The 14,336-nt window shown below is 52.4% G+C and overlaps 6 protein-coding genes across 6 annotated transcripts; 4 read left to right on the top strand and 2 right to left on the bottom strand.

The window, feature by feature from the left end:
* Positions 1–11: 11 nt before the first annotated feature.
* On the top strand, positions 12–905 carry CDV56_102184 (ankyrin repeat domain-containing protein; the record flags this gene model as incomplete). Its single annotated transcript, XM_026755803.1, has 1 exon — positions 12–905. The coding sequence occupies one exon, from the start codon at positions 12–14 to the stop codon at positions 903–905; it is 894 nt and encodes a 297-aa protein (XP_026617117.1).
* A 461-nt stretch (positions 906–1,366) lies between these two features.
* Positions 1,367–2,841, top strand: CDV56_101916 (putative salicylate hydroxylase; the record flags this gene model as incomplete). Its single annotated transcript, XM_026755535.1, has 6 exons — positions 1,367–1,447; positions 1,499–2,091; positions 2,143–2,204; positions 2,260–2,338; positions 2,387–2,496; positions 2,543–2,841. The coding sequence occupies 6 exons, from the start codon at positions 1,367–1,369 to the stop codon at positions 2,839–2,841; spliced, it is 1,224 nt and encodes a 407-aa protein (XP_026617116.1).
* Positions 2,842–2,986: 145 nt separating this feature from the next.
* CDV56_101801 (uncharacterized protein) lies at positions 2,987–3,563 on the bottom strand (the record flags this gene model as incomplete). The annotated part of the gene is made up of 3 exons (XM_026755420.1): positions 2,987–3,300; positions 3,348–3,395; positions 3,449–3,563. 3 exons carry the CDS (start codon positions 3,561–3,563, stop codon positions 2,987–2,989), a joined length of 477 nt encoding a protein of 158 aa, XP_026617115.1.
* A 1,525-nt stretch (positions 3,564–5,088) lies between these two features.
* Positions 5,089–7,068, bottom strand: CDV56_101314 (GMC family oxidoreductase; the record flags this gene model as incomplete). The annotated part of the gene is made up of 6 exons (XM_026754933.1): positions 5,089–5,294; positions 5,341–5,944; positions 5,992–6,528; positions 6,577–6,793; positions 6,847–6,966; positions 7,019–7,068. The coding sequence occupies 6 exons, from the start codon at positions 7,066–7,068 to the stop codon at positions 5,089–5,091; spliced, it is 1,734 nt and encodes a 577-aa protein (XP_026617114.1).
* A 2,415-nt stretch (positions 7,069–9,483) lies between these two features.
* On the top strand, positions 9,484–10,964 carry CDV56_100707 (uncharacterized protein; the record flags this gene model as incomplete). The annotated part of the gene is made up of 7 exons (XM_026754326.1): positions 9,484–9,642; positions 9,702–9,729; positions 9,778–9,949; positions 9,995–10,131; positions 10,187–10,355; positions 10,405–10,534; positions 10,590–10,964. 7 exons carry the CDS (start codon positions 9,484–9,486, stop codon positions 10,962–10,964), a joined length of 1,170 nt encoding a protein of 389 aa, XP_026617113.1.
* A 1,302-nt stretch (positions 10,965–12,266) lies between these two features.
* Positions 12,267–14,024, top strand: CDV56_100100 (putative amino acid permease (Can1); the record flags this gene model as incomplete). Its single annotated transcript, XM_026753719.1, has 2 exons — positions 12,267–12,489; positions 12,544–14,024. The coding sequence occupies 2 exons, from the start codon at positions 12,267–12,269 to the stop codon at positions 14,022–14,024; spliced, it is 1,704 nt and encodes a 567-aa protein (XP_026617112.1).
* Positions 14,025–14,336: the final 312 nt, after the last annotated feature.

Raw genomic sequence — 14,336 nt, 5'->3', positions numbered from 1 at the left:
CGGCACTGAAAATGTCATCAGAACGGTACAAAATCTCCCTGTCCGGTCTGAAGTATCTCGAGTCTCCGGAACTCTGGAAGATCATCGAGTCAGACGGTGAGCTTGCACCCCATGCCAAAGACATTGTGCAGAAACGCTTCATCGCCAACAACATCTACACCGTACCCAGCGCCAAAGCCTTCAGAAATCTGACTGACCACACATCCGACCCCATCGCTGACATTATTAGGTACGACCGTGTCAAAACCCTGAAGAGTCTCGTCGACGCCGGCCTCAGCCTCCAGCACTACAGCCGCAGCGGCTGGAAGCTCCTCGGCCTGGCTCTGGCCTCCAAAGCCGAACGCATCTCCCGGTACATCATCGACTCGTCCTCTCCGGAGGACCTCTGCGGACGCATAGGCGCCATCAACGACTGCGAAGAGGGCACGTTCCTCTCTCTCGCCGCAACCTGGGATGCATCGATCTTCGCGCAATTGTGGGACCGCATTCGCCACCTCCCCAGCAACCAGCGCAGATTGTCCGACGACGCCATTTACGCGCTGTGCAGATTCTGCGATGCCCGTTTGGCGGAGTGTCTGATGGCTGATGGGGTCGATCTGGCTGCGTTTGTTCATGGCACCTCGGGCGAGACGGCCTGGCATGCGGCGGCCGAGTGTGCCACCGATTCGGAGTTTCTCGAGTGGATTGCGGTTCGGTCGCCGGAGAATATCAATAGAAAGACACTGGGTGGTATGACGCCTCTCATGAAGGCTGCCGTCTTCAATCGTTTTCCGGAAGTCGCCGTCTTTCTGCTCTCGTGTGGCGCCGATCCAACACTTGTCAATGATGCGGGTGATACGGCAGCCAGTCTGGCGCGGCAGTATGGTAACCAGGCTTTGGTGGATTTGCTCATGAGTGAAGAGTAGTTGTTGGTTTGTTTTCTGTTGAAGCTCGCTGTATGGTGCTGAATCTGTCGTTTGCCGTCCTATTTGCATTGAGTGGTGTTTTTTATTGTCTCGTGAGTGCGTTGTCATTCTCATCCGTCTGTTGTCTGTCCCTGTCATATCCAATTTGAAAGCATATCGCGGTTCATCAACATAGCTTCAATGTATCACCGCAATTGGCGTAGGCGTAGTCGTAGTACCTGGACTTTTGATGCATGTGCAGGGATGATCCCACCCTGATTCGCCATCAGGCATGGCTTTGATGCATGAATATGCGTCTCGCCCCTCGGTTCAGTCGGTGAACTGGAGGTGATCCATCGACCCTTACCCCGCCATGCCTGCATACCGAAAGACTGAAAGATGACAGTCGGTGACTCAGTTTTCATCGAAAACTTACCTTTATACACAGTTACAATCATACCCGACAGCCTCGTAACTCACAGATGCATGTCATTATAGTTGGCGGGGGAATCGGCGGACTCGCCGCCGCGACAGGACTCCGTCGTGCCGGCCACAAGGTCCAGGTGAATATCTGTTAGCACAGGTTGATTCTAAGCAGAAACTAAGCATGGCAGATCTTCGAACGCTCCTCGTTCCTCCGCGAAGTCGGTGCCGCGATCCATGTCCAGCCAAACGCCGCCCGGATCCTCTTACACTGGGGGTTCGACCCTAGAAGAGCCCGCTTGGTGACAGCTCGTCGGACAATGGTAATACCAGGAACATCGCTCACGTCGAAAGTCGGAGTAGATTGCTCCCACTTTGCTGAAACCTACGGTGCACCATGGTATCTGGCTCATCGGGTCGACCTGCACTCGGAACTGCGACGCTTGGCGACAACCCTGGACGCGCCGGGAATGCCCGTGGAGATCATGCTGCGATCTGAGGTTGTGAGCTTCGATGCTGAGAATGGGTCGGTCACTTTGTCTGATGGGTCAATTCATCGGGCGGACCTTGTTGTCGCTGCAGATGGTGTGCATACTACCGCCATTCACCAGGTCATCGGCCATGCCACGCCGGCTGTCTCTACGGGCTCCGCTGCGTTTCGGTTTCTGATTCCGACGGAGGAGATCCAGCAGGATCCAGAAACGGCGAAGCTTCTGGAGGATGGTGTGATGAGGATATACGTTGCGGAAGGTGTGCGACGACTGATCTGGTATTCGTGCGCCGAGTAAGACCATGAGCCGTTGACTATTGTGACGCGTCAACTCATGAGGATCAGTAACACCGTAGAGAATTTCGTGGGCTTACATATGGATGATCGTAACGATGGTCAAAAGGAAGGTTAGTATCGATATCTGTGCAGTTCGCCGCAGGTAACTGACCGTCTCTGGGATAGACTGGGACTTGTCTGCAGATGTCAACGACGTTCTGGCTCAGTACCACGACTTCCACCCAACGCTTCTCAAAATCATCAAGTAAGCCTGCCAGCAGCCAGCCCATCTGGCACACTAACCAAGTAACAGAAAAGCAACAAGCATCAAACGATGGCCGCTTCTCTACCGCGATCCCATCCCAACCTGGACTCGCGGACGCCTTGTGCTAATTGGCGATGCAGCACACCCAATGCTCCCTCGTAGGTCCTTTGCCCGTGCCCCGTTGAAGTGCTCTGACCTCTCCAGACCAGGGTCAAGCCGGCGCCCAGGCGATCGAGGACGCCGGTGCCTTGGGTGAGCTCTTCGCTAGCATGCCGGATCACCCGACACAAGACGAGATCCGGACCCGTCTAGCGCTGTTTGAAAAGGTCCGTATCAACCGTGCATCCGTGATACAAATCTTCTCCAATGCCGGACAGGACGAGGGCTGGAAGGTCAAGGAACGCGCGCAGCAGTACATGCCGGAAGGCGCCAAGGTCCCTTCGTCCCCACCGGAGTTTATGGAGCATAATGCGATGTGCTGGAGGATAGCCGGCGTCAGCTGAAGTTGTATCTGAGTCATTTGGATGTTTGAGTTACTCGGACTATACACCTATACGTATGTGAGTTCATTCACATATTGGTTGTAGGCCTGTGAGCTTGGTCTTTGCTTGAATCTATCAACAACACTACTATGGAATCTCTTGTGCTTTAGCAGCCCTTACACTCCTTCACCCAAAGAGGGGCATTCTGGAACTGGCCGTCTTCCCCACCAACCCAGTAAACCTCCTTGCTCTCTCCAGCATCAGCCAACACGCCGAATAGAGTCTCCCCCCCAACGGTGAAGTATCCCTCGTCATTCACCCCAAAGCCGGTCAGGTTGGCTCCGGCAGGAGTGGCGCCCGAATGAGGAACAGTCAAAGCAATAGGCTCGTTGGTGTCCTGGACGACGTACAGATTCTGCCAGCCGGTCGGGGTCTGGTCTTGTGCTGTGTAGCTGACCATGCCGTTGCTAGCTGGTCTCACTGTTGTGTCGTTAGCTCTGGTATCTTCAGCCGGTGTGAAAACGTACAGAGGAGGATGGGATGGGTGGTCGCGTCGGCGCCAATAAAGGCATTGGCTAGAAAAGCATTGTTAGTCCGTTTGTCATTGAGTGATGGGATATCGACTTACTTCCATCAGTGAGGACAGTGTATCCGCCCTCTGCGACTAAGGTGAAGGCCTCTGGGAGGGTGGCTGCGACAGTGGCTGCGATGAAGGAGGAAGCAGCAGCGACAGAGAACTTCATTTTGATGACGGGAATAGCTTGGTTGTAATTCTCAGTGAGGAATGGGCCTCTGGCAGGTTTATATATGTAGTTCAGGAGGCATTGAAGTGTCGGTCAATATATGGTGGAGCATGTCTCACATATTCATAGAAACTATGACTTCACACGCCAATCTGCTGCCATTACAGTAATGATCGTGCTGCTAATGTTGAATAGTATGAGGAAACGTATCAATAGGGGCTTTCCACAGGTGTCTTTGACATATCTTCGAGCTGCTGAGGTAGACCAATCTGGCCATCTGTTGTCTTGTAAGTCACACCTGTTGCCTGTTTGCTTTATGTTTCTAATGACACACCCCTAAATCTCTTGCCACCTCATGAAATGCCATAATTATTGCATGACTTATCAGTGAGGGGTCTGACGAGCTAGTTTCACATCCCCAGTTGGCGCCCCGCAACGATGTCTTGGATTAAGCATCAAAGTACGGGTGGCAGCCGAAGATGAAAAGCACCTCTCGGGGCAATCATGCAATGTAAGGGAAAGGAAATGTGTCTGAGCTGAGCCGGGTTAAAATTCAGTAACGCAAGGCCTTTAACTGTATGGACTTTGGAAGTGCGCATCCACGTACATATTCTAATGAGGAGAAGCCTGCTTGGATCGATCACCTTTCCGTGAATGATGAACATGTATGTACGGCGAATATACAACCTGCTTTTTCTCCCATTGTGCTATTACTCGGACACAGCAACAGCAGCTTCATTTCAGGGTATTAAATATTCGAGTATCAAAGTCTCTCGTCGACATCAAAGAGACACCTTCACCAAGCCCATCCATATCCCAGCGTCCAGGTACGGGGGAGGCATGGCAATAGGATCTTGGTACTTGATAACCGGAAACAGGAGATAAGTATGTCTGCTCAGTTTTTCAACGATCACAGCGCTCATATGTCTGGCAATGGCCACTACTCTAACTCAATCAATCCCGTTCTCGAGTGCAGCGATGGGTCTAGCCATCGCATCAACGATCCTCAATCAGAGGCTCAAGAGTGAGCTGCGTCCTGTTCTTTCGGCCAATAGTCGCGTGCATTACTCGAAAGTCCCAATATCTCTGGACTCTGTCTCCGATGCTACAGAAACGAGGCGGGAAGATATTCGTGGATAGCTATCAGCTGCAGTTTCAGGTTATGCTGGCGTTTGCAGTCTTGCAGACAACGATGGGTGCCATTATCTTGTTATATAGTAAACTAGGCAACATATTTCAGCCAATAGGACTGGTAGCTCAGTGGTAGAGCGTGAGATTGCAAATCTTAAGGTCGCGTGTTCGATCCACGCTTAGTCCTATTTTTTTTTTTTCCCACTCCACGTCCAGAACCGATTTAACCATAGTCACGTCTCTTTCTATTTTTCTGAAGAGAGATAAAAATAATCGATTCATAGAACAGGAGTCTCTTTTACGTATGTCCTACAGACAGTTGCGACCATAAATGTCCACTTAATAGAATCTCATCCGATTGCCTGCCAAATACGTACTTGGAAATGATCAAAGACTATGACCAAGTCTCCTTGATCAACTCCGCACATTTTTCACCAATGCCATACGCAGGCATCTGGGTATGTCCCCCATGCAGCGTCGGCATGACACTGCAATCCGCCACTCGAAGACCGGCCACTCCCTTCACCCGCAGCTTGTTATCCAGCACCGCCATCGGATTATTGTCTTTGCCCATTGCGCAAGTGCCGGCGGCGTGATAGCCTATCCTGTTAGTTGCAGCTTTGACCACCGATCTTGAGTGACTCACAAGTTGTCGCATGCTCCTTGACATACGGAATCCACTCCTCCCTCGTCTTGTATGTATGATGGTTGAGATTCGGCGGCCACGAGCCCTTGACGATATCCTTCGTCCCCGCACCGTTCATAACAATCTCGTTGCCGAAGCGGCACGCCTCGGTCAAGACGAGCAGATCCAGCGGGTCGGCGAGATAGTTGCAATCGATCACGGGGTTCTCCATTGGATCCTTGCACTTGAGCGTCACTGTGCCGCGCGACTTGGGCGCGAACAGCTCGGCGATCATGGAAAAGGCGTGTTTGTGGTCGATGGGGAACTGATTGTACTGCTTTGGTCCGCCGTAGCACTCCGTCGTGAAGAACTCGATGTTGGGCTGTTTGGGGGTGAGGCCCATGGGGTCGCGGCCGGGTTCGCGGGGTGCATCGCGCCAGAGCGGCTCGTCCTGGAGACGGTCGTCGAGTCGGGCAAATGCAAAGGAGCCGAAGGGGAAGGTGGAGAGGAATCCGGACTTGTGTTCTTTCCACTGCTGGTAGGTTTTGGCGAAGTTGTCATCGTGGTAGACGTGGAAGTCGGTCGTGAGGCCTTCCTTTTCGGTTTCGTAGAAGATGAAGACGATCTGCGACGTGAGCATCGTGTATACGTCCCCAGAGGGAATGATCTTACCAGGTGGTCCAGGAGATTCTTGCCCACGCCAGGGAGATCCACTTGGCAGGGAATGCCGTGCTGCTCCAACTCGTCGCGAGCTCCAATCCCCGAGCGCATGAGGATGGCGGGACTGCAGTATGCTCCCCCCGACACGATGATCTCCTTGCGTGCGTGGAATGTGCGCGGCGTCCCGTCTGCCAGCTGAGTGATGACGCTGGTGGCTCGGAGCCCATTGGGGCCCTGTTCGAGCACAACACGGTCCACAGTGGTGCTTGTCTGGATCGTCACATTATTGCGGTGGTATTCCTTGGTGATGAAGTCCGCCGCGGTGGACCGAATGCCCTTGTATACCGTTCGAGGGACGTGGCCGCATCCATGTGGTATGTCACCGGTGCTGAACATGTCGTGGTGTAGAGGCAGACCCTGTGAAACGAACGAATCTAGCAGGAGATTGGCGATAGGGGCCAGGTCATGGGGCTCGGTGTGCAGCGGGCCTGAATACCCGTGGCTCTTCTCGTCCGCTTCAAACCAGGGCTTGGGGTGGAAGGTTTCCGCCTGTATAGTCAGTATATCCCACATCTACTTTCTGTTGTGAAAAGCTACCTTTCTCATGGCAGCAAAGAACTCCTCGCCACTCCAACCCTCCAGTCCCCAGTCATCGTAATCCTGTTTGGCACCTCGAAGGCACAGTGTGCCATTGCATCCACTAGAACCGCCGAGAAACCGACCACGACTCAGTTTCACCTGGCGATTGTCGACTCCGGGCATGGGGGTTGTCACGAGGTTCCAGTCGGTCTCCGAGTCAAAGTTGTTTGACCATCTAGACCGAGCGTCAGCGAGGGGACGATGAGATCAACTTAGTACACCACATACCCCCCGGCCATGTGTACATTTTCCAGGTCGCGATTGTGTTGTCCGGCTTCGATGACGAGGATTTTGATATCGGGATTCTCGGCGAGACGGCCTGCGACTACACAACCGGAGGTTCCTCCTCTGGAAAGGGTGAGTTAGTGGCAACGAGCGGTATACGTGATGGTATACTCACCCACATATAATGTAGTCATATACGTCTTGCGTGTCCACACACGAACCCATGATGTCTCTAACCGTCTTTCTTGTTCGAAGAATTGAGATTGAGAAAAGTGACAAAGTCTGGTTGAAGCAGCATCTCGATGAACAACCCCCTTTATTATCATGGACGACGGCGTTCATGTAAAGGAGGGGTAAAGGCGCAGCTAAGTCTCTGTGTCACCAAGCCATTCACTCCTGCCACTCCTGCGAAGACTCAGGAGAGCCACTGTCTAACCATGATTAGAGGGGAAGGATGCAGCATGTCCAAGCGGGGTCGACGCGGAGGAGACCTAAGCTGTCAACGACTCAAATGGTGCTGCTCATCCGGAAAACTAGATCCAGGCCGCTGTGTGACGACTGAACTCTATTAGCCTGATGGACGAATATGGTCGTTTATGATGGTCTCTCATTGGAGCTTTTTCGGGAAACCTCGACGCATTAACGATCCCTCTTCTGATGAACGGGTCAACAACCAGAGAGATTGGGGCCAGAACTCGTCCAGCAGCAACACGGGATTCTGGCGAGAAATTGCTCCTGAGAGAACTAGTCTGTATCTATTTCTGCATCATCCCTGCTGGACTCCTCTCGGCGGAAAGAACCGGCGATCGTTCCCACGGACAGACAGCTTGTGACACGTCCTCGTCCATGGATGTTCTGTAATCTTCACCATTGATATTCGGTCGACTCCAGAAGTGGAAAAGGTAGAAAAAGAAATGCTATAGTCAATCGGATGGAATCTTCTCTGCAGAACACAACCCCCATGCATAATCCAGTTCTCAGAGCCAAGAGTGCACACACATATGACAGGTCGCCTCCGTACACCTCCAAGTTCAACGGGCTTGACTGATATTGAGACGGCTGGAAATCACCCCAGAAAAATAGTGGATCCGATCTGCCCCTGGCCAAAGACGGGCTGCTCCCCGAGAGTGCCATGCTGCTCTTTTACTGGTTCTGGTAACCGGTTGTGCCTTGTCGCTTGGACACCAAGGTAATAGGCCTAAATCACCCGCTAGAGTCCACTTTCCGAACTCCGACGGTGTCAATCTAGTAAATGTACTTTGGAGCCAGAACCGGAAAACAGTTACCTAACTTGTGAGGACACGGGGCTGGCCATTTCCAATTTCTCTCACCCATAGAAAGCTACGGGCATATACGGTACGTAATGCACTCTGGATAATTTTATACTACAGACTGTTGGGGAAGCTGACGCCGCACCAATACAGGCCAATCAACTCTAAAAACGAGCATGGGACGTTAGCTGAATGGTCATTGAGTCTAGACTCTCTCTTCAATTGCTCGTACCATTAGTGTGTAGATAGATACGCCGTAGTAGGGATGCGATGCGTTTCCTTGCTCGGGGAGAAGGCAATCGTCCGCCATTAAGATCTCGCAGATTGCTCACTTGCAGTTATGAGGCAGAAAAGAACAAATCCCCTATCACGCAGAGTACTGTAGTCTGTAAGAGCCCCGAAGAGATATGGCATTATTAAAAGCAGCGGATTTGTTCAAAGCGCCACCTCCTCCGGGATGGGGACAGCCTCGTATTTCTCTTTCCGGTCCCACATCAGCCAACTCGATTTCACTTGCTGCCCTCAGGAAGCCAAGACAGTGTAGAAAGTACGGACATTATGTTGGTTCCTTCAGATAGCAATACTCCTGTTGTGTCAGTCTTTATCAAAGAACGTACAACAGCAGAATCACTCGAGTGGAGCGCCACTTAGAGCAACGACTTTGTCGACAATGGCATTCTTCCAGCAGTTGCCACCTGGAACTCGTTTGTGAACCCTAAATGCAACTTTCTCTGAGTAAAACCCCGGTCAGGGGTGCTTTAGACTTTCGACGATCGCCATCAGCCAAGGAGACTGGACTGCAGGCTAGAGAATAATGGTATGGAAGCTTCGATCATCCATGCTGCACTCTTGTTGCACCATTGACCAACATCCTGGAAGGTCCTCCCGGCAATAATCCAACAAGACATTGTCTCATACTCGAGACAGGGCGTCGACGACTAATCTTATTGATCTGCAGATCATCCCAAACGAGTCCCTTCGTCTCGCTAGATTTTCCGCTTTTGCGAGAGGTACCCTAAATCTATCCACCTTACCAGTCAACGAGAGCCCACAGGACTGGATCGGGAGCCTGCAAACCTAGATGGCCGTTCTCGGAACCCAATTCTTGTCTCGACGTCTGGGTTCCTCCTGAGGTGCACCTCCAATGCCCTGATGAAGACAAAGCTTGAAGGTATACTTCACCGGACGCAACACCACTAACTATATCTGCAAGTGGACCTGTCACTTCCTGGTGCATGGGTGGCAAGCCCCATCCGGGACAAGTCGTGCTGGGGTTCATTTAAGATACAGCATCTAAGACATCAGGCATCGTACGATCGCTTGGAATCGTCCCACGCTCTGTCCTTGCTCATTTATCCAGTCTACCAAGATGGGACAGGCAACTCCATTCCAGAAGGAGGCTTGGACGGAATACGGGATCGGGGTTTTCATCATTCTTGGCCGGATATTTGCACGATGGAAGGTGGTTGGAGTGAAGAACTGGCAGGGCGATGATTACTTTGCCATCGTCTCATTGCTCTTTTGGACGGTGGGTTCTCGCGCCTTTGGCAGAATGACATATCGGAATACTGACGGAGATGTATGCAGGCCGAGCTCACTATGTTGGAACTCATCGGTAGGTGACCTGGACCAATCTGCGATGTTTAATTGACTGACTGTGCAGGCCAACATGGTGCCAACATTGGCCTCAGTGCTGCTCAGCGAGCCGCCATGACTCCGGAGCAGGTCAAGAGTCTTGTCATCGGCTCCAAATGTCTGCTTGCCGGATGGACCTGCTACGTGACGCTCATCTGGTCGCTCAAGGCCTGCATGCTGTTCTTCTATAACCGCTTGACGTATGTTTTCCTGTCACCCTCCAGACGAGATGCTGACCTTGGTAGACTGGGTCTTATGCAGCAGAAGCTCGTCAAGGTCAACGCAGTGCTGTGCCTGTGTACCTATGTCGCGGTCATCTTCACCATCTTTTTCCACTGCCACCCGATACAGAAGCATTGGCAGATAAACCCGGATCCTGGAGGTAGGTAGCAACACTGAAGTTCTGCATATGACGATGGGATGCTGATGCAGGATAGCCAACTGCACCGTCGACTCCATCAACTACATCGTCATCGCTGTAACCAACGTCTCGTACGTCTCATATAACGAATCAAGCCGCGAAGAGACTAACCAAAGCAGAACGGATGCCATCCTTGTCACGATTCCGATTCCCCTATTAGCCAAAGTCCGATTAGCACTGCGCCGGTACGCGAATCACCTCCTAACCTGCAGAGCCGAGCACTAATGGAAACAGAAAACTCGTCATCGGCGTCCTCCTCTGCGGCGGTGTCTTCGTCATGTGCGCAACCCTCCTCCGCTGCATCCTCTCCCTACAGAGCATCGACAGCATCAACACGAGCACCATCTGGGCCATCCGCGAAACCGTACTTCCCCTCCCCAAGCAACTTCCCTCCTCTGAACACCAACTAACCCAGCCAGTTCGTCGCAATCATCGCCGTCAACGCCCCCTGCATCAAACCCCTCTTCAGCAGCTCCGTCTGGCTCGGCTCCTCCAAGGACCCCTCCTCCAAGAACGCGCAGCGCTACGGCGCAAGCGGCAGCTACTCCCTCTCCGTCTTCGGCAAATCCAAACCGGATCCCCTCACCTCGCACACGAGTAAACTGGGCGATCACGCCAGCGACGAGTTCATCCTTCGCGAGCAGAGTGCGCCTACCTTCGTCAATGATGTGAGTGGCGGCCATGGTCGGCAGGCGGATGAAGAGTCGGGCAAGTTCACCGAGGGAGGGATACAAGTTACCACTATATATGAGGTGAAAAGGGGGACGGCGCAAGGGCAAGGGCAATGGGAGTGATAAGGCGCATAGAAAGATGGGCTGTTTTTGGGCGGGGGATGTATATTAGTGATACCGGCTGCCTCGGCGGCTCATTTCATTTGTATGTCTTGAACGATGTTTTTCTCTGCATATTCAACTTTCGTCTTTGTAGGATGATTATGGGTTTGTCTCTGTTGTCTCTGGCAAGAATCAAATTTGTGTTGAGAGGAGGACGAGGAGATTTATATGCGAGCTTTCTCGCTCGTGTTTCATTCCACCGACCTCGTATTTTCATCAGATTGTTTCTTCTCGTTTCTCTTCGATCTGTCTTGTATATTATCCAGTCTCCACTTCCTGGACAAGGATATACCACGCCGCGAGTAACCGAAGGATCCGGACAGCCTTGGAGGGTCCCGCTCGCAACAGCCTTGATTTTTGTAGCCCCAGCAAATCACGACGAGAATGAAAATAATTTGGGGGAAATAAAGAAAAAGTACTCTGGAGAGACCGGGGACAAAGCAAACAGCCTGCAGCAAGCAAAAGGAAGGGAGGAAAAATATTGTCAAAAAAGAAAGGACTAAGCGTGGATCGAACACGCGACCTTAAGATTTGCAATCTCACGCTCTACCACTGAGCTACCAGTCCTGGTTGGGAATGAGTGGCGAAATTTATGTTACATCAGCATAAGCCAACTAGCGGGGAGGGGGCTTTATGGAAAAGTCTGGCCTTGTAAAAGTCACGCGATCACTACCATCTAGTGTAGTCATGGCAGATCCTGTACAATCATCTTGTTTGGGAATGATCATGAGATAACTACATCTTGTCCTCATCATGATCTCTTGTCCTTTTGAAGCTCACAAAGACACTGGTACAATGTTGCTTGGCAATGCTTGACGACTGATCCACCTCACGTCCAAAGAACCTCTACATACCGTCTCGAGGGCTACGAAAAGTCAAGCACTCAGCTTTCAGTCTTCACTTGCGAAATCAAGCCTGTCCACTCATAAGATCTCGAGACCATATCGTGTCGAGTTGCCTTTTGTACCTGACCATAGCGACAGGCTGTCTCTCTTTTACATAATAGTTTGCCTCTTCCGGTGGATGCACCCGTCAATTTCTGACGTTTGTGTACTTTGGGTCCTGCAAATTCTCCACTGCCGCCAGGCCAGGCACGGTCCAGAAAAATGGAAGGCAAAAAAGAAAAGAAAAGAAAAAATGGGACGGGCCATGACACAACTGAGGGGCAGAAATTTTCATTTGACACAATCTGCCATCCGCTGCTGCGCTTTTGCTGCGACCTTGAGTGCTGTTCAACTGCGCCTACATACCTGACTGGGCAACATGGCCCCTCAAGATGAAATAACCTCTGATGCCAAGGGCCTGGAGGTTTCCACTGAACAACGCCGCAGGTTGCCAGATAAGGTCCGGTTTCGAGCGCATAATGTGAATGCGCTGCGAGGCGACCACCACAGCGATGAGGAGAGCAATGAGGAGGTACAGGCGTCTGAGACGCCGGATTTGAAGCGGCAGTTGAAGGACAGACATTTGCAGATGATTGCCATCGGTCAGTATCTGATCTTCTGCCGACAGCAAGTCTAGCAAGTCTAACAGCGACCAGGAGGAACAATTGGAACTGGTCTGTTCATCAGCAGTGGAACGGCCATTGCGCACGCTGGTCCAGTCGGGGCTTTGATCGCCTATATCTTCGTTGGATCGATCGTATACTCGGTTATGACATCGCTAGGAGAAGTAGCGACGTACATCCCCACTGCCGGCGCCTTCACCTCGTATGCAGCACGACTGGTCGATCCCAGTCTGGGATTTGCCATGGGATGGGTCTACTGGTTCAACTGGGCTTCGACATACGCCGTGGAGTTGACGGCCACCGGGATGATCATTCAATACTGGAACGAGGACTTGTCCATTGCCATCTTCATTGGGGTGTTCTGGGTGTTCATCTCGTTGATCAATTTCCTGCCCGTCGGCTTCTACGGAGAGCTCGAGTTCTGGTTCTCGGCCATCAAAGTGCTTACAGTACTGGGCTTTATGATCTTCGCCATCTGCATCGATGCCGGCGTAGGCAAGCAGGGCTACCTGGGATTCCATACCTGGAAGGAGCCCGGCGCCTTCGCACCATACCTCATCGAATCAAATGAAAACACTGCCAAGTTTGTTGGATTCTGGGCTGTACTTATCCAAGCTGGGTTCTCCTACCAAGGCACCGAGCTCGTAGGTGTCGCTGCCGGAGAGACCGAGAACCCAGAGAAGACGGTCCCCTCCGCCATCCGCAAGACTTTCTTCCGCATTCTTGTCTTCTTTGTCCTGACGATTTTCTTCATCGGTCTGCTGGTCCCCTACGACAACCCCAACCTCGTCACGGACACCTCCAACGCCTCCGCTTCCCCCATGGTCATCGCCGCCAATCTGGCCGGTGTCCAGGTGCTGCCCGGCCTGATCAACGCCGTGCTTCTGACCGTCGTCCTCTCCGCCGCCAACTCCAACGTCTACAGCGGTAGCCGCGTGCTTCTCGGTCTGGCGCGCGAGGGCTTCGCACCCCAGTGGTTCGCCAAGGTCACCCAGCGCGGCGTCCCGTACATCAGCGTGGCCTTCACCGCCGCCTTCGGGCTCCTCGGCTTCATGAACGTCTCCGAGTCCGGCGGCAAGGTCTTCAACTGGCTGGTCAACATCTCCGGCGTGGCAGGGTTCATCTGCTGGGCGTCCATCAACGCCTGCCACATTGCGTTTATGCGCGTGCTGGCCGCGCGGAATATCTCCCGGGATACGCTGCCGTACAGGGCGATCTGGCAGCCCTGGCTGGCGTACTACGGGCTCTTCTTCAATGTGCTGATCATCTTCACGCAGGGGTTCACCGCGTGGATCCCCACCTTTGATGTGTCGGATTTCTTCGTCGCCTATGTCTGTCCGATTCTGTTTGTGGTGTTGTACCTGGGCCACAAAATCCTCTTCCGGACACAGTTTGTGGATCCTCTCGAGGCCGATCTGGATACTGGCCGGGTCGAGACGAAGAGTACCTCGTGGGAGACCTCTGCTCCTAACAAGGGGTGGTTCGAGAGGGCCAAGGGTCGGTTTATTGGCTAGCTTATAGACGACACGCTGTCACGGTATATATATATATATATATATAGATAGATAGATAGATGGATTAGACATGACATTGTTAAGCTTGTTTCTGTACTATATGCTTCTATTTAGAATACTAGTCACACCATACGCAACCCAGTCCTTTAGTATAGTACACCAACACACGATTGCCACGCAACACCTCCCTCAAATCCACCGAAACATCCTCGCCATCGACGCAAACCCGCCCAGAAACGCCGTCACACCGGTCAGCACCACCAAAACCCCATACTCGGTCCCATACGCCCCAAAGGCCTCCCCCCTCCACCC

Source organism: Aspergillus thermomutatus, assembly GCF_002237265.1.
Source record: "Aspergillus thermomutatus strain HMR AF 39 chromosome Unknown NODE_28, whole genome shotgun sequence".
Lineage (NCBI taxonomy): Eukaryota > Fungi > Ascomycota > Eurotiomycetes > Eurotiales > Aspergillaceae > Aspergillus > Aspergillus thermomutatus.
The sequence above is the reverse complement of the archived record's forward strand: the minus strand, read 5'-3'. Positions and strand labels throughout refer to the sequence as shown.